The sequence below is a fragment of the Myotis lucifugus genome, unplaced genomic scaffold, assembly GCF_000147115.1.
Source record: "Myotis lucifugus unplaced genomic scaffold, Myoluc2.0 scaffold_1, whole genome shotgun sequence".
NCBI classification, from domain to species: Eukaryota; Metazoa; Chordata; class Mammalia; order Chiroptera; family Vespertilionidae; genus Myotis; species Myotis lucifugus.
This window is the reverse complement of record NW_005871049.1, coordinates 3,210,481-3,229,738: the sequence shown is the minus strand read 5'-3', so window position 1 is coordinate 3,229,738 and position 19,258 is coordinate 3,210,481. Positions and strand designations below refer to the sequence as shown.

Genomic DNA, 19,258 nt, shown 5'->3' with positions numbered 1-19,258 from the left:
GCCTGGAAGCTGAAGCAGTGAAGCCGGCTCAACGTGCGCGCTTTACTGTGGGAAAAACTTCCGGGGCAGAAGTCAGCGAGGCTCCGCCCCCCCCGCCCCCCCGCGCCGAAATTCCCGGAGTGAAGCGCAAATGTGAGGCTGGGAAACCAACCGTCTTCAGAATCTGAGGGCTTTGAAGAGGTCGGAGAGGCTTTTCTGTAAAGGAAAACGGATTAGGTGGATGGAAGCGTCCCTTAGATTGTACATTCCTGAAACACAGGACTTTTTCGTAACCCATTCGTCTTCCCCATCCCTGAATATAGGTGCGTTGAATTAAACTATTGTGGGGAGGGGACTAATCGAGGGAAAGTTTCTCCCCGTTTTCCTGGAGCCGGGCACACTCCTGAGAGGAGCCGGTGGACAGGACTTCGAGGTCTCCTGGGTAGAGCGCTGCAAAGTGGTAAGCCCAGCTCCACTCTGCGGAGCGCGTGCGGGTCTCTTCTAGGCTTTACGGTAGCGCCTGGGCGGGGCGCTTTGGGGGCGAGGCGAGCGGCGCGTGGGCGGGGCGCTTTGAGGGCGAAGCAAGCGGCGCGCGAGGGCCGGCGCGGGGATGTTACCTCTGCGGAGCTGGGGCTACCTGCGCGCGCTGCTGGTCCGGGCCCGAGGCGCCGAGCTCTCGGCTGCGTCCCGCAGGGCCTCGGGCGGCTTAAGTGGTGCGCGGGACTCCCCCGCCGAAGCCAGCTGGCTGCGGGGCGAAGTGGACCGATTCGGGGGCGTCTCGGTGCGGCTGGGCGCCCTGGATCGCCTGGACGCCGCCGCCTTCCAGAGGGGCCTCCATGGCAAGTGCCTGGGCCGAGGGTCCCGGGCTCCCCGGCTCGCGTCGAAGTCACCGAGACCCACACGCCTCCGCCTGTCGGGCACCGAGCCTGGAGGGCGCGCGTGATCGGTCCCGCCTCCCTGGTTCCCCGGCCCTTTGCTGGGAGGTCTCCGGGACGGTTGGGGGGGCAGTGGTGACGGTCACAGGCTCTGGGATCAGCAGCCCGAGTTTCTGGCCCACCTTCTAGCGTGTGACCTTCACCTTGGGCAGGTCCCGTAAACCTCCATTTCCTCTTTGGTAAAACCGGGTCATGGCTGCGCCTGGGGTCGCTGAGGGTTAAGTTGGATCCAGAACAGGACGTGCTTCGCAAGGTGTCGTCCATAGTTCGCGGTCTTGTCAGGATCGTCACTTTACTATTCACTGTCCTGCCAGGCGCTTTGCCCCGACTCCCGTACACGTGGTGGACAGTGAGCGGACCAGAGGTTCCCAGTGGTCATATTTGCACTCAAATCGGATCGGGGGCTGCGGCGTCAGCGACTAGCGTTTGCCTGTGCTTCACAGAGGACAAAGCTGTTGCGATTAATCAGGGAGGGCGTGGGGTGGCTCCTCTTCAGTGAGAAAACTCCCCATTCTCTTAACCTTGAGCGCAGTGATAAGGAGGAAAGCTTGGAAGGAGGAGCCTTCTTCACTTTGGGAGAAGCCTTAATTTGGTGAGCAGCCAGTTTTCCAAACGGCCCTGAGGCTCCTTGTCATCAGATTGAAGGTAGACCATGGAAATGTGTTGTAATGTACCCCGCGAATCACAGAAGGACGCCTCAAGAAGTCGAATTAAAGAGTCACATTTATTGCAATCCGGGACTATGAGGGGCCATTCCCCAAATCTCATAGTGATAAGATGGGGGCAAAACCAGACTTATATAGGCAAAGATCACAAAGGTATTGATTACATCTCAAAGTTTGGAATGAGGAACCTGGTTTGCAAAAAAGCAGTTTACAGAAGCAGAAGCAGCATGTTAATTATAGTTGTGGGTCTCTGGATCACAGAGTTGCCAGGAACACATTATCTAAAGCCCTCGGGTCTTGAGACCACTGAATTGACAGAAACACATTATCTAGAGCCCTCGGGTCTGGAATGAGGAACCTGGTCAGACTTAAGCATGTTATCTAAATTACAGTTTTGGGTCTCCGGGAACACTGAGTCAACAGGGACACGTTAACTGGAGCCCTCTGACCTTGGGATAATTGTGCTGTCCTTCCCAGGCAAAGGAAAATGTGCTTTCTAAAACCAGTATGACCACAACCAATGAGATAATTTATATAATTCAGAAAATCAAAATAACTTTTCTATTGTTAAACAAAGCAAATAAGTACAGAAGCCAAACAGCGGGGTTAAAGTTAAACTATAGTTTCTACCTGAGATGATTGCTACCATACTTCAAATGCAGCCGGGGGAAGAGCCTCTCCTAGCGGGAGCTCCAAATAATCTGTCCTGTTGAGCAATATAGCAAGTGAGCATCCATGTCGATGTAATCGAGCTGCGTTTTTGCTTTTTGAGAATTTCTATAGGAGTTTATTTGAGCCAAACTGACTCTGTCTGGGAGCAAGATCTCAAGTGCTCCTATTTCTTTCTTTAATCATCTTTATTCCCAAACTACTTCTCGTTTTCTCTCCTGCTTGTGAATAATCGCCGACTCCAGCAGTACCACCAGTAGAAGAGTCGATGTTCATTCCCTAGAAGGTGTACATATGTGTGGGCAGATACAGGTACTTACTGCACACACTTGTCAATTGTCAGTGACCCAACAGGTGAAGCTCAGGTGCCCTCAGCAGGCGAAGCAGGAAGGGGGCTGGCTTTGGAGTCACACACCCAGGTTTCAAGTTCCAGGCCCTGCCACATGCTTCCGCAGGCATGTAGGCCTTTCACCATGGAAAATACTAGCCCCATAGGTTGCTTATGTGAATAATGCCAGCCCAAGTTACTGGATAGATGTGGTGATCAAAGATAAATTATATGAAACTTATTTATAAACTCAGAAGTACCATATACTTTTTAAAAAATATATTTTATTGATTTCTTACAGAGAGGAAGGGAGAGGGATAGAGAGTCAGAAACATCGATGAGAGAGAAACATCGATCAGCTGCCTCCTGCACATTCCCTACTGGGTATGTGCCCGCAACCAAGGTACATGCCCTTGACCGGAATCGAACCTGGGACCCTTGAGTCCACAGGCCGACGCTCTATCCACTGAGCCAAACCAGTTAGGCAGTACCATATACTTTTTATTTTTAAAATAAGTTCTATTGCACTTACTTTAAGTGCTAGACACTGTTTTAAGAACTTTACAAATATTAATTTACTTACTCCTCTAACAGCCGTGGGAGGTAGGTACAATATTATCTTCACTTTAAAGATGATGGTACTGAGGCACAGAGAGATTCTAACTTCCCCGGGCTCTGGAATCTATTCTTATTGCACTGAACTGCTTCCTAGAGCTACTGCTGGTTCTACTGTTATTGAGTAAAACAAAACTGAATAGCATTTCCTATAAAGAAAAACCAAAGTCCCTGAGGATCATATGCACCCTGTGTGTGTCACTGTGTTAGCCACACTGACTACAGAACTTCCTAGAACTTGCATGCTTTATTTAAAAAGTTATATTTTATCATCTTGAAGTTTATAAATTAAAAAAAATTAAATGACAAAAGAACTCTTAAAGAGTAAATAGAAGCCCATAATACTCATTTATAAAGATTAAGACTTGTGACAGGCCTTCCAGTTGCCATGGCAACATGGGCCCGCCTGAGGCCCTGCTGCTGAGAATACAGAGACCCATGGACCCTTTGGGAGGGAACTGATCTTAATTTTTGTCATGTTCTCCCCCGGCTCTACATTACTTGGAAATTTTTTTAAAAAGGTAATTTTATTCTCAAAAAAAAGATTAAAACGTAGGTGTTAAAAGGAACATTAAAATGGCATTTTAAGTCAGTTTTGTTGTTGTTCATTCTACAACTATTGATCATCAATTATGTGCCAAGCATTGTCTCTGGTGATATGAATATAAAGGTCATCACTGTACTGCCTATTCACAAGGAATTCGGTCTGGTGGGAGAATCACATAAACAAGGTCGTCATGATAATGAAACATGGTAGTTCCCGTGCTGCTGCTGTTACCAGGACATTTTGGGATCCCCACCCCCACCCCCAACCCCCCATAGCTAACTAGTAAGGGAAGTGGATGCTTAAAATGGCTCCCTGGAGGAGGTGACACCCTAAGATGGTTTGAATTTATTTCGTTCCTCTCACTGGCAACCACTGACACTATTTTATCTTCTCCATTTTAGCTGCCATACAGCAGTGGCGATCGGAAGGCAGAGCGGCGGTCTGGCTGCACGTGCCCATCCTGCAGAGCCGCTTCATTGCCCCGGCCGCCGCCCTGGGCTTCTGCTTTCACCACGCGGAAGCGGACTCTTCCACGCTGACCCTGTGGCTGGGACAAGGGCCCAGCAGACTCCCAGGATATGCGACACATCAAGTGGGAGTTGCGGGTCAGTTTCTAACTCAAGATCGTCAGCATTAACTTTTTTTTTATAAATATATATTTCTTATTGTTTAAGATATTACATATGTGTCCTTATCCCCACGTTACCCCCATCCCCCCACTCATGCCCCCAAGCATTAACTTTTTAAAGGTTCCCCCAATTTATTACTTCGTACAGCTTGAGCGATGGTGTATCCTCGTGGAAAATTTTGTTGAAATGATTATCCTTGGGACTACTAGTGCTTTGAATAGAGGAAATCTGCCCTGTGAAACAGCACGTGGCAGCTCTGAGCACAAGCAAGTTCAGTGTTTAGTTTTCCACAGGAAGCGTTTGAACATGTTTCACACCCGTGTGAACTTCACTACTCAAAGAGTAACACTGAATGGGGACCAGGGAATAAATTCATTATGGTAAAACATATTAGTACTAATTATGTAAATTTGTAGAATAAAAGATAACATAGGTTGAATTTAAGATAAAGCAAACCAGCTTTTTAATGGTTTGAACATTACTTCTTAAAGACATTTACATTTAGTTATTGTGCCAAACAGTTTAAAATAACATAATTTAAATATATTCTAGAATTTCAAAGTTGCTGATTAGCTTCAGAGACAGACTTTTTTTTTTGAGAGAGAGAGAGAGAGAGAGGGAGGGGGAGACAGAGAGAGAGAAACATCGATGTGAAAGAAACACATCGATTGGTTGTCCTGGGACCCTGTGGCCCACAGGCCAGCACTTATCCATTGAACCAAACCGGCTATGGCCAGCGACATAGACTTGGCTCTCAAATTGTGGTGTTCAGGATAATCACCTAGAAAACTTGTAAAACAGTTGCTGGGAATGACTCCCAAGAATTTTTTTTAAGAAGGTCCGGGGACTGAAAATTTGCTTCTCTAATAAGTTCTCTGCTGCTGCTGCTGCTGTTCTCTTTGAGAATCAGGGTTAAGAACATTCCTAGATTTTCAGAAAAACTGAAATAGTAAAGAATCCTCATGACCTAAAGTAAATGAAAGCAGTAATACATATGAATTGGTAATGTAATCAATGATATTTCATTTGTCTTCATATAATTTACAAGAGGTTTTAAAGGTAGCTTGTACCTTTGAAATCATTTAAAGGAGTTATTCAAGGATGTCCAATGTTTTCTCTGTCCATGGTCTCAAGCACAGGCACTCAGAAACTTTCCATTCGGTTCTGCTTCACAAGACTACTTGAAAAATTTGATGATAGCCTTCATTAGATGACTTTATTAGAAAGTTATACAAATGATTATCCATTCCTTGGTACAGACTAAGAGTTTCCACTTATTATTACAGAATTGGTACTATGTGCATAAAGAGTGTTCTACAAAGGACTTGTTTCTATCTACATACTATAATTTATATTGGAATTAAGATCTACCACAAGAATTCGGGGAATGAGATTCTGGAACCTGACAAAAATCTTGAATAAGTAGGATTTGAAGTGGCTAGGGGGATGGGGACGAGATAATGTAAGAATATAGTCTGGAAGCGTACAGAGTTTTTAGGTGAAGAGAAAATAGTTGACATTTGTTGCTCTAAGCAACAACAGTGGGTGTGGCTGGGTAAGGGGATTAGGACCTAGAATATGCCACTTTGGGTCATACTTTTAGTATTTTAAGTTAAAGACAATGGAGAAACAGCAGATGTAGGAAGTGTTCTTTGCCACCTTTCTTCCTAAAAGTAGAGCATAAGTTTCTTGTATCAGGAGGAGGAGAGCATTCTTATCACCAGAGGTGGGAGTAGACACTGAGAGGAGTCTGGACAAACACACTGACATGACCTTTGTATTCTATTATTTTCCCCCAGATGCTTTCTAGCCCCTTTCCCATAATTTACCTCCCCTAGTCCAAACCCACAATTTATCTCTTTTTGTTAAAATGGTAACTACTTTTCTGGGGATTTTCTTTATATGAAGTGCTCCACTCCTACTCCAGGCCACATAAAAATATTAACATCAAATAAAATGTATATTTTTCTCCATTAATCTGTTTTCTGTCAATTCCATTCAAAGGCCCCAGATCCAGAACCTAAGTGGGTAGAGGAAAATTCTTTCATCCTTTCAGAGCCTTTAAATCCATTGGCTTCTCTTCCTGAATGCTCTTCCCTAGACCTTCATCTCGGTCTTTAGAGCTGAGTCTTCTGCTCAAATACCTCCTCAAAAAAACTCCTGGCCTTTATGTCTAAAAAAGAGTCCTCCCATATGTCAGTCCCATCATCCTTTGTCCCTTTATCTAGCTGTTTTCCTTTACAGGACTTATCGAAATCTGTGATTATATTATTTCATTTACTTAGTTTCCCCCACAATAACATAAACTCCATGAAGGCAGATATTTTATCTCTTGTTCACCACTGTCTCCTCAGGTTAAAGACAGTGTCTAGTATAAAGTCAGTTCACAGTAACTATTTCTTGAATGACTGTTTGGATAGATCTTTAGATGGAAACCCTCTGAGAACACAGCTATAGTGTGGTAAAGGGGCTGTGTTGCCATGACAATGCCTGCTGCAAACCAGGCCCACTGGATGTCAGTCTTAGAGCAGCCTGAACGTGGACAGTCAAAATGTTGCCACTCATGAGGTTATTGCGAGGAATACCTGAGGTAATGCACAGAAAGCACTTGGCACAGTTCCTGACCAATGACAATAATATACTAAATAACCTGTTAAAGCTCTGAGCTCTTTATATTTAACTTTTGTATTGTGGTCAGCAGGGGTCGCTCACATTATGCTTTAGCACTGCTCAGTTTGTCTGAAATATTTTGCTCATGTTTATAGTGAATTCATTGAGTAATCACAAATTATTAAAATTTAAGAGGAGGATTCCTTGGTCTTTGGCATTCTATCCTTTGTAAAGTCCAATTAAATTATAGTTTACGTTTTCTAATAGAAGCCAACATTAATATTAATTATATCTCAGTGGTTTTCCTTATTGCTTAAAAATACTAAAATATGTTTTCATTTCAGAGAAAAGTGCTCTTCCTGTGTTCCACATACCTACCCCTTCTATATTTTATCTCCAGATAACATGTGTCACTTTCTCATGTTCTATATAATTTACTTGTTTGCCATCTCCTCTTACACAGATATACACAAACACACACACACACCTTGTGAACCCCATTGAGGATAGGGAATGTTGTTTTGTTCACCATATCCCTATCACTATCACTCAGAAAAGTGCCTGACACATATTGGGAGCTCAATTCATATACTATATATAAAACCTATACATGATATATATAGAAACTCAGTTAATATTGAAAGACTGGATGGAAATATCGAAAATATCTTTTTAGTAATATCTTCTCACATTATGTAAATACAAATATTTTTAAATTATAGAATTTATAGGAACCTAATACAAATTATTAAAGTATCATAAAGACTCAGGATGGCCCAAAGAGAAATAGAAAAAAAATATTTTTGAGTCCTAACACCTAGCCAAATACTTAGTGTGCTGGGCCATGCATATCATGAATGAATAAATAAAAGGAATGGACTAGAACTTAAAACATATATAAAACAAGTGTCCCCAAGCAATATACTGGTATGTTATAAAGCTGTGTACATACATGGTAAACAAATTTAGGTGGCTTCAGGAAGGTCTTGAACTGAATATTGACATGTTTGAGATTTGGATCATCGGGGGCCACAACCCATGTTCTATACATAGTGATGTGAGGAATAAAAATGAGAATGGAAAAGTCAACTCAATAATTCAATAAATATTTATAAACACTTAAAATTGTTTGGACACTAAATCAATACTATAAAAGGATAGAAATATTAATTTATTTAACTGTGTGCCCTCAGGAATAGACAAGGTGGAGAAGTTCTGCAGATGATTATCCTACTAGGCAGCGTAGCTAGAACTATCAAGAACCTGGGTAACCAAGCCACCAGCTTCTTGCTGGAGAGAGTACATCTTCATGGATGAGGTGATATTGAATTAGGTCTGCAAGGTTGGGCAGGGTTTTAATGGCCACCGATAAGAGTGTGAGAGGAGTCTAAGATGAATGAAATTAATATTTTTCAATTATCTTTTATTTTTCCCCCAATAGGAGCTGTATTTGATGAAAGTACTAGAAAAATATTGGTTGTCCAAGATCGAAATAAAGTAAGTTGCTTCTGTTTATAAATTGCTTTCTAAATGTTCAGTTCTCACTAGAGAAAAATAAAATGTAGAAATTTTTATATGCTCAAGGAATTACAGAAAGTTATTTTAAAAGTTATTCCTAAGCAGTTATGGATCATTTGGCTATTCATTTAATCCATAAATGCTTATGCAGGCCTTGAAAAGTTGGGGTAACCTCACTATTGCCCACTATTATTTTATGGCTACTGGAAAATTATTAATGGCTGTATTTAATTGGGAAGACAACTCTCTTTCTAACAGACTATCAAGACATTCTTTCATTCATCCAACATTCATTAAGCTCCTACTCCGAGCCAGGTGCTGAGCATGCAAAGATTAGTAAGACAATACCCCTGGTGTCCTGCATCTCACTATCCATTTGGGAAAGCAGTCATACAACAGATGGTAACAATTTACTTTGCCTTTAAAAAGTCGCTAAAGAATTATCAGAAGAGGTGATATTTAAGTTGTATCTTGAAGAATGAATAGGAGCTTACCAGGAAAAAAAAGCAGACTGAGATCATTAGAATTCTATACATAAGGGCACAGGGTTTGGAAAGGAGCTGACTTGGTGTTTTAGTCCGTTTAGCCACTATAACAAAAATACCATAGGATGGGTGACTTAGACAGCAAACATTATTTCTCACTAGAGGCCCGGTGCACGAAATTCATGCACTCGGGGAGGGGGGTCCCTCAGCCCGGTCTGAGCCCTCTCACAGTCCAGGAGCCCTTGGGGGATGTCCTTAGTGCTGCCGCGCGGAGAGGAGAGAGGCTCCCACCACCGCCGCTGCACTCACCAGCCATGAGCCCAGCTGAGCGACGCTCCCCCTGTGGGAGTGCACTGACCACCAGGGGGCAGCTCCTGCATTGTCTGTCCCCTGGTGGTCAGTGCGCGTCATAGTGACCAGTCATTCTGCCATTTGGTCGATTTGCATATTAGTCTTTTATTATATAGGATAGTTATGGATGTTGGGAGGCCAAGATCAAGGCGCCAGCAGAGTTGGTGTCTGATGAGGTCCTACCTCCTGGTTCATAGGTGTTTGTCTTCTCACTGTGTCCTCACATGGCAGAAGGGACACGGGAACTCTCTGGGATCTCTGTCATAAGGACACTACGCCCATTTATGAGGGCTCCGCTCTTATGACATAGTCATCTCTCAGAGACTCCCCTTATAATGCCATCGTCACATTGGGAATTAGGATTCACATATGAATTGGGTGGAGGTGGGGAGGACATAAACATTCAGTGCATTGCACACTGTGGAAAGAATAGCAAAAACTTCATTGTGGCCAGGAGTGTAGGCAGTGGAAAAATATGTGACCTAACAGCTAGATTGGGAACAGAATATAAAAAGCCTTGTACACAAAAATAAGAAGTCTACTCAACTAAAACCAACAAAGGTTTTTAAGAAACAAATGTTTTCATGCTCACTCAGGAGTATAAAAGTTAAAGAGAATAATTATTTTAATGCTTTCAGAGACTTCAGTAAATATCAGTGGACAGAGCCAAAAATTTTCCCCAGCATATATGTTTTTAAATTTTATTTTTTTTAAATACATTTTTATTGATTTTTTATAGAGAGGAAGGGAGAGAGATAGAGAGTTAGAAACATCGATGAGAGAGAAACATCGATCAGCCGCCTCCTGCACATCCCCTATTGGGGATGCGCCCGCAACCCAGGTACATGCCCTTGACCAGAATCGAACCCGGGACCCTTCAGTCCGCAGGCCGACGCTCTATCCACTGAGCCAAACCAGTTTCGGCATGTTTTTAAATTTTAAACAACTATTGGCAATGATAGCTGAAAGTATCACACATTTCTCAGAAATGCGATCTAAAAGCATTCTCATAGTTATAAGTAACTTTCGAAGTTTTAGTTAAGGCAGGTTCTCTGACTCAAACTAAGCTTTATCAACAGAAATTTATTGCGTACAGAAAGTATTTTGTTCCTGGCCCTCAGTAAGTCCCTTCTTCCTCCCGCTGCCTTACACATCTGTTGATGGAACCTAAAAGGGAGTCCCCTGGCAAAGCAGAAACTGGTTAGCAGGATCCCAGCTCCAGCATCATTAGGCAGAGCACAGAGGGTGAGTTTGGAGCTGAGAGACAATCATAGCATCCGCTTATTACAAATTCACGTTCCAGGCCCCGCTCCAACCTCCTGAATCAGAAACACTGGGAATGCTGCTCAGCAGTTCATATTCACAAACCTAGGTGACTCGGGTACATGGTCAAGTTTGAGAACTGCTACCCTAGCACATTGAGCTCCGACTCTTCATTTGCTGACTTGCAAACCTGCCAGTAATTGGTCCTCTAAGAGTGAGAAAGCAATGCTTTTCATATTCCTACTGTGCTTCTGGGCAGCTGGGACTGGCAGAGGCTGGAGACAAATTTAGATTACTTAAGACTTTGGATTCTGTATGGGTTACATAGAAATGATACTCCTTTTTAGGGCTTCAATTTTGTTGTTTTTGTTAATCCTCACCCAAGGATATATTTTTCCTGTTAATTTTTTTTTTTTTTTTTTTTGCGAGAGTGGAAGGGAGAGGGAGAGACAGAGAGAGAGAAAAATCGATGTGAGAGAGACACAGTGATTGGTTGCCTCCTGCACATGCCCCAACCAGGGCCGGGATTGAGCCTGCAACCAGAATCGAACCTGAGACCCTTCAGTCTGAGGGCCAACAATCTAATCACAGAGCCAAACCAGCTAGGGCTTCAATTTTATTTTTTAAGCTATAAGCAGAGAACCATCTGAGAGCAACAAAAGATGAAAACTGAGTTTTCATGTATAGTTCAGTGTTGTAATAAAACAATATAAAGTGTGATACTAAACCATATTTAATTTCTGTAATTATATTGTTGTTAGGTGGAATTTAAGCATAAATAACAGCCATTAACCATAAACAACTAATTAGCATTCTTTCTGACATCTGAGACAGTTCTCCTTTTAGCGCCTCCCTCTGCCCAGGCATTGCTGTCAAGGCATTCTTGCAGAGCAGAGTTTAACCCTCACCACAAACATATGCACACAGACACAAAGCTAAAGTGATACTTAAAATGGATCCTTTCTCCTTCCCTAACCATATAGTCCAATACTTCACCCGCCCCATGATTTTGAGAAATAAAAGGTCTAACAGTGGCTTGATCTGTAAACTGGGTGCTAAAAAAGCCAAGACCAGGGCAGCGACCTGTTCACTTACTCACTGGCATTCCCGAGTTCCTGTACTGACTACATTGTTGGCTCTGTTCTGAACTCAAAGCAAACATTAGTGAACAAAGCAAAGTTCCTATGTCTGTAGCTTATATTCAAATGGGTAAGATAAGAATAATCAACAAGAGAATAAATAATATATAAGGCAGTGATGTTAAGAAAAATACAGTGGTATGGGGAGAAAGAGAATGGGCTTGCTACATTGTGCATTAATTTCTGTACACCCGGCCCCCTAGCACTCAATAAATTTTTGTTCAATGAATAAACTTACTAAGAGATCTCTATGGCAGCTTCTATCTTATTGGTAAGGATAATACAATAGCTAATGTATTATCTAAGTACAGTGGATCTGTGCCGGCTGGTATTGCTTAGTGGCTGAGCTTCGACCTATGAACCAGGAGGTCACAGTTCAAATTCATAAGCCCTGGAATGAATGTAACCCAAACAGTACAAATTCTGGTTGGATTACATAGAATGTTCCAGTGAGGTCTGAAGAAAAGAGCAAAAGATATATAAAAAGGCAGAAAACAGTAGTTAAGGATTAGTGGGAAAATAGCTAAACAACTTTTAAAATTTATTGAAAGATGGATAGAATCAGAAGGCCTGGATTTTAACCAAGTTTACTACACTCTAGCTCTGTCACCTCAGGCAGGTTATTAAGTCTTTTTATGCCCTCAGTTTTATCGCTTCCAAAATGGGAATAGTCCTTCATGGATTACTGTAAAGTTTAAATGTGTGTAATTCTTCGGTTTTTTTTTTTATTGATTTTTGAGAGAGGGATAGAGAGAGGAGAGAGAGAAACCTCAATCTGTTGTTTCACTTATGTATGCATTCATTGGTTGATTCTTGTATGTGCCCTGACTGGAGATCGAACCTGAAACCTTGCTGTATCAGGATGACGCTCTAACCAACTGAGCTACCTGGCCAGGGCTAAACGTATATAATTCTTATAAAAACATTTAGGTAATATATATTACCTAGTATTTGTTGTTGTTGTTGTTATTATGTTGCTCAACCCAGTTAATGGGGAGTATTCTTTAATATTAAAAAAGGAGATATACTCATCTCTCCATAGATCAGATCTACAGTAACCAGGTTTTCAAACCACCTGACAAGGGCCTCTCTACCTCCCACTTAGACTAACTGCAGGCCGAAGCTTTTTTGGAGATGGAGGAAGCTTTTTTCAAACATGCTCTTTAAAGCTAAATGGTGCCAGAAAATATAAAAAACTACTCACCAGCATAGAAATAAACTTAATTTTTCCATAGCTAAGGTTTATAAAATAAAGAAAATCAAATTTGTATGAGATGTTTTCAGTCCTTCTATCTAGCATGTTCTCCCTTCCAATAAGTTCATATCTCCAAATGTAATCAAGAATCAATCTCCAATTTTTGTCATCAAGTCTAAGTTTAAAAAAAATTGGCTTTTATTGTTTTGAGGAAGTATTCATATCTCTTGTTAGAAATAGAATTTATGGTGGTGAAGTCCAGTATCCTATTGGAGAGAAGATTGCAGCGTTTCCATATAAACATAGCTTCTGGAACCATTTCAGAATAGAACTCCCCGAAGACAGTGCATTAATGTAGACATCCTTAGAGATAATCTTCCTACGTTAATAAAATAAAACATAATATGCGTTATAAATGAACCTCAAGTCTGAGCCAGACACAGAAGGGTGGAAAGCCTGAATTCTGAGCCCACATAATCAGCAGTCTGTGGAAACTCTGGGAATCATGCCACTGCTCTCCAACCTAGCATAGTTGGGAAATGACACACTTTAAGAAGCACCCGTCCAGGAAATGAGAGGGCCGCAAAGCACACCATAAAAAGGTCCATGAACTTGTTTTATGAATGAAGAGTAGAGGGTGTCCTGGCTCCAAGCTGTAGTGCCTTTATGAGTATGTCCTAATTTCTCATTCTTCAGCTTTGATCATGGTGGTTGGGTAGGTATAACAAACTTCTAACAGGAAAAAATATGTTAGCCATAAGCATATTGTCCCATGCCTTTTCATAATTATTTTTAATCAGTTTTCCCCATGTTTATCTCCATTCCAAGATCAGATCTTCCCACCTGTCTCTCCCCACCCCCAAAGAAGGTGCACAAAAAAACCCACAAACTTAATCAGTTTTATTCACACTACCCATGAAATCATTAACACACAGGGCAAGAAAAATCATAAGGTTAATATATCTGATTAGACACATAATACAGAAAATAAATGTGAAATTAAAAGTAGTGTACTTCAGTGATTACATTTTTACTGTATTTTCTACTTATTTATAGCAGCATCTGTAAGATTCCTCTATTTGTTAATAGTTAACTAGCAGCAATTTTTTTAAAATTACACTAATTCAGTAGATGTTTCCCTTCACTGTTTTATTCATACAGAATTTATCACATTAACCAAACAAAACCACTTCTATTTCCCAAAGAAAACAGTGGGAAAATAATTCATAAGTTACCAGTTCCCCCCCCCCCCCAAAAAAAGGAAAAGAGTAATGAGGACGGAAACTGGAAAAAATTTACATGCAATTACCAAAAAATAAACTCTCAACCACCTTGACCAATATGGGTAAATATTGTGGGTCACCATATATGTGTGTTAGTGAATAAAAGCTGTGTTGATGTTATTTTCTGACTTTACACTGCAGTTGAAAAACATGTGGAAGTTCCCAGGAGGCCTTTCGGAGCCTGGAGAAGATATCGGTGTGTATCTTACATATTTTCAATTGGCCTGAAAATGTTAAGGAAATTCATGTTTTACTTTTTTTACTGTATAGTTAAGAATAATATTTTCAATTTTCTAACTGGTTTAGACTAAGAAAATTTCAGAGAGGTTACTTCAGGGCTGATATAAAATTAGCAGCAAAACATGTAACATTAGAACTTACTCCATTAGTATAAAAAATGCCATCAGGACGATACACCTGTTTTTCCCTTTAAGGCTGCTTCTAGAGTGATTTGTTTGAAAGTGAGAAGCTGTGGATATGCATCAGCAAAGTTTAGCATTGAAGGCTATTTGGAATATGACTAAAATTGTTGGAATTAAACTATGAGAAAACACAAATTCTTGACTATGTCATCACACAAGGATGAATAGTAACTTTTACATGAACTTTGAAACAAGTATTATTTATAAAGTCAGTTATAGAGCCATGGTGATGTAATTCTTCTATTTTTGAAAAATTTATCTACTAATTATTGTGACTAGTCAGAAGCCAAAGCATAGTGAAATATCTCATATGAGAAGATCTCACATGAGAGACATAACTCCTTAAAACAAGTTCCTGAGCTCAATATGGAAGACAGGGGAATTTGAAAAAAGCTAAGAATTCTCATTGTCACTGATTTTATAGGAAATAAATGAAAGAATAGAAACTGAGTTTTCCTACCTATTCCTCCTTACCCCACTGGTCTAATACAGCCCCTGTCATAATGAATCAATAGGTAACTCACTTGGATACCAGTACTATTTCTCCACAACTTTTCCCTCAAGATTGCATGTCCCTGTTCTCTTTAGCCAACATTTATGTGAACACAATTTCCTAAATTATCCTTGGATATTTTATATAAAAATGTATATATTCCTGAAACTTAATTTCTAAAAATGTTACACAGATTAAAATGCTCTATATATAGTATACAGCCAACTCTTAACAACCAGTAAGTACATTTACTACATTCAAATAAATTCATAGCAAATTCTGGATTTTAGATACTTATTGACCCAGATTCTGTTGGGTCTTCTGTGGAAATAAAAGGGAATTTGGTAGTGGTGTGAGTGCTGGGAGGTAAAGCCATTTATCCTCGAACACCTAATTATCTTCCACTTTCCTTATGTGATGTATAAGAGCATGTGAATTAGTTAAGCTTATGTTACATCCTCACCCAACCCATACCGGGCAGGAAGCCATCTGCAGGAGGTTTGTGTAGCTTCCTCGCCAATGAACTGGAGTTCATTTTTATGGATCTTCAGAATTTCAGATAGACTTATATTTAAATGTACATGAAGAAACACATTTCCAAGACAAATAGTTAGGTTTAAGTGTACTCCAGAACCCTTCAAGTCCAAGTAGTTAAGAATTTACTACTTTTTATGTATTTGTGGTTGACACAACAACCCACCTACCCAGAGATCATAGATACACCTCAACCGTGTGGAATGAAGGAAAAAGCAGCAGTTGTCATTCACCATACTTTCTAGTATAAATTAAAGCTTTGCCTTAGATTGATAAAACCCTGAAAGCAGCTGGAAATGGTAACTGACAGTAGAGTCCTGAACGACTATGTCTATCCAAAGGCATTTCTGTTCTGTAATACAATACAATACAATAATAGATATTTTTAATGATGAAGCCAAATCATCCAAGAATTATTTATTTTCTTTAAACCCTATATTTAGGAACATAATCTATTTTAGGAATACTGCCATCACCAATGTGCAAGCATTCATACTGGCTCATAAGTAGTAAACACTGGTTAACTGGGAAACATATCTGTTTGCAATCCTTCATTCTTTGTTACTAGGTAAATGAAGCACTATTGTCTGTAGTGTCTAAAAAGAATCAAGAGGAGCATATACAAAATGGAATGCAATCCTCAGGCTTTAATATCTACCCTAGGAGTACAAAGGTTAAAAATGGAGACATTGCCTTCCTAAAAAACCCCATTATCCCTGCCAGGGACAACCCCCTGCATAGCCTGAGGACTGCACCAGTCGCTGGTCTGGGTTCATCTGTGCCCCAGAGTCAGAGTGAAACACTAGGAAAGCCCACATTCTGCACAATTTTTCTATGATTTTATTTTATTTCCATCTAATCCTTCATTAAATATCACAAAATAGAAATAACAAATATAAACTCCATCTCACTATTGTTCTACAACTAAACAAAATGCTATGACGTATTTAAACATATCTCTCAATCAGCAAAAATACGGTAAAAACATAACCTCTTGGTTTTTCCTATGTTCTTCAAACTTGTAACACAGTAAATGTTATTTCAGTTTAGCTTACAGTACGTTAGAATAACAAAGGCCCAGCAGAGAAAAGCACTTTATCCAAATAAAAATTCAGATTCATGGCAAGATCTTTGGAGAAGAGATTTCCATCTGGGGGCAGAAGGGCTCTCTCATACCCTGGACACAGAAGCACCTACTTGCCCATTCAGTTTTCGTCTAGCCACTGCTCTGCTGATTCAAGTTAAACTGATCAGACTACCCAGGCAGTGCTGCTTTGGGGTCCACCGCATTGGTGACTGCTGAACAGGGCTGACTCCCCGACTGTCCTCATCTGTGATCCGTGACATGGAAACAGGCTAGATGGGAACTCAAGGCCCAAATCTTGACTAGTGATACTGAGAACTAGTCAGGACCCCCATGTTTAGTTTTCAAAGTGTTTAAAGAACACTTAACCAATAGTTAAGTGAGACCAGCCAATGACATTAAAAGCTAAGACTAGTGCCACAGTCTTTAATAGATTTAATAACAAATATGGATTCTATACCAGACTGAAAATTATTTTTCTTAGTAAGGAAATTTTTCCCTTTTTAGCATAAATTCTTACACATTTTTAATTTAAAAATATAATTTCTAGCCCTGTGCAACCTGTGGCAAATCTCAATTATAAGGGGAGTAGGCATGTAATTAAAAAATGGCAGACAGATGGCTTACATTTCAGAGCACCTTGCTCCTCCTGCACACAATTCCAGAGCCATTTCTCAGGGAGCATCCAGAGCTACCCAGGGAATTGGGAAGACAGTCCATGGCAGAGCACATGGACTTGGAGACAGTCTCCTTGCCCTCCTCTTCCTTGCCTGTTCTTCACCAGTAAGACCAGCAAGACTACTAACAAGGCAAATATAATTTACTGCTTGACAAACAAGAAAAGGCGGGTACTAAAGTGTATTGGAACAAAAAGCTATGCAACTATGATAATTCCCGGCAAACTGGGTGAGGAAGGCAGCTATTTTCAGGGCTTCTGGTGCCTCTTTGGGAGATAATGGCAGCATCACAGAATTAGAAGAAGCCATCGGGGATCATCTGGATAGTTAGAAAAAGCAGCCACCAGCATATGCTAATGGCAGTGAAAATCCTGCCCCATAAGTTTGTGTGTTATCAGAAAGTCACCCTTCTAAAATGTGGAAACCCTGTTGTATTACAAAGTTCTGTGTACTGCAAGTTTTTAAAAACCTCTGATGGAGTGACTGCAGCATCTGGGTGTTGGAGGAATGAATCTAAATTCTTTGGAATCTCAGGAAACAAAGGAGCTGCCCAAAATCCCAATTGGGATTCTCCGGACTGGGTAATTAGTGGAGAACAACAAAAAGATCGCAAAGGCATCCTCCTGAGATTTGGAGGCCTGACTGTCCTCCACACCTGCCCCAGATCACCAGGAGAGGTCCGAGTCCCTTCGCAGTCTCTACACCCCGCAGCCCTACACGTTCATAAGGAGGGGATCACTTTTTCTCCACACCAACATTTATAAATTCAGGCAGTGTGGGTGGATGGTCAGGAACAGGTAACGACGAAGAAACATGTAGGAACAGTAACTGCAGCTTTGCAACCTATGTTTTCACCTTTTGAGAAGTAGAGCAGGAAGAAGTTAAAAATATGTGACCCCAAAAACATCAGGTGGATAGGCCCCCCAGTAGCAGCCAAAGAAATATTCACTATTTTGAAAGCTTCTTAGGTGTACAGTGGTAAGAAAATACTTTGGTGTTTCAGGGTGTCGGAGTTTTTATTGAAAACTTCACTTTCTTAAAGTTTTGCTTCTGAACCTTTAGATAAAGTTCTCTAACTGAAAATCCTTGACGATTACCTTCTGAAAATGTGATTCTTATTGATTTGTACATCTTTTCTTCACGCAGGAGACACAGCAGTTCGAGAAGTTTTTGAAGAAACTGGTATACGATCAGAATTCAGGTCCCTCCTGAGCATTCGGCAGCAGCACAGCCACCCCGGGGCTTTCGGGAAGTCGGACATGTACATCATCTGCCGCCTGAAGCCGCGTTCCTTCACCATCGAGCTGTGCCCGCACGAGTGCCTGCGGTGCGAGTGGATGGACCTCACCGACCTGGCCAAGGCCGCCAACACCACGCCCGTCACCAGCAGGGCCGCGCGGCTGCTGCTGTACGGGCACAGGGAAGGCTTCGAGAAGATTGACCTGACCATGGACCAGTTCCCAGCTGTTTACACGGGCTTGTTCTACAAACTCTATCACAGGGAACTGCCAGACAGTTACAAAGTGATGACGGGAGTGGACTAAATCATATTTACATGTGTAAAAATTTTTAGTAAGTTGTAGATTAATGTGTGCCATATTCTAAGAATGGTGCACATTTTGGGTTAACTAAATCTCTGACTTTAATTTTCTAATGTGTATGATTTCCATGAAGAAAATTTGCAAGTGCACACATTTTTAAAGCCTCTTTTCGAATGGAGTGAATGTATGGAAAGATTGTAGCTCTAAGTAAGCGTCACTGGATAAAGGCAAATGCTATATAAAAGGTGGAAATTTATACATTTTCCAGGAATTCTTGTTGTTTTCTTTACTAAGGC

At 41.1% G+C, this 19,258-nt stretch overlaps 1 protein-coding gene across 2 annotated transcripts; it reads left to right on the top strand.

Moving 5' to 3' along the window:
- The first annotated feature begins 565 nt into the window (after positions 1 to 565).
- On the top strand, positions 566 to 19,225 carry NUDT6 (nudix hydrolase 6). 2 transcript variants are annotated; one of them, XM_006081662.3, is made up of 5 exons: positions 566 to 818; positions 4,140 to 4,343; positions 8,419 to 8,474; positions 14,353 to 14,407; positions 18,568 to 19,225. In XM_006081662.3, exons 1-5 carry the CDS (start codon positions 590 to 592, stop codon positions 18,963 to 18,965), a joined length of 942 nt encoding a protein of 313 aa, XP_006081724.1. In that variant the 5' UTR covers positions 566 to 589; the 3' UTR covers positions 18,966 to 19,225. The 2 variants fall into 2 exon arrangements, with proteins under 2 accessions (XP_006081724.1, XP_023609933.1); XM_023754165.1 differs by lacking the exon at positions 566 to 818 and adding an exon at positions 10,635 to 10,703 and having other exon boundaries at positions 4,296 to 4,343.
- The last annotated feature ends 33 nt before the right edge of the window (positions 19,226 to 19,258 follow it).

Excerpts from the sequence above, each read along its gene's own strand:
- NUDT6 (XM_006081662.3), top strand. The coding sequence starts at position 590 with ATGTTACCTCTGCGGAGCTGGGGCTACCTGCGCGCGCTGCTGGTCCGG. Across the intron at positions 4,344-8,418 it reads ACATCAAGTGGGAGTTGCGG|GAGCTGTATTTGATGAAAGT; the intron begins GTCAGTTTCTAA and ends TTCCCCCAATAG. Across the intron at positions 14,408-18,567 it reads GGAGCCTGGAGAAGATATCG|GAGACACAGCAGTTCGAGAA; the intron begins GTGTGTATCTTA and ends TTCTTCACGCAG.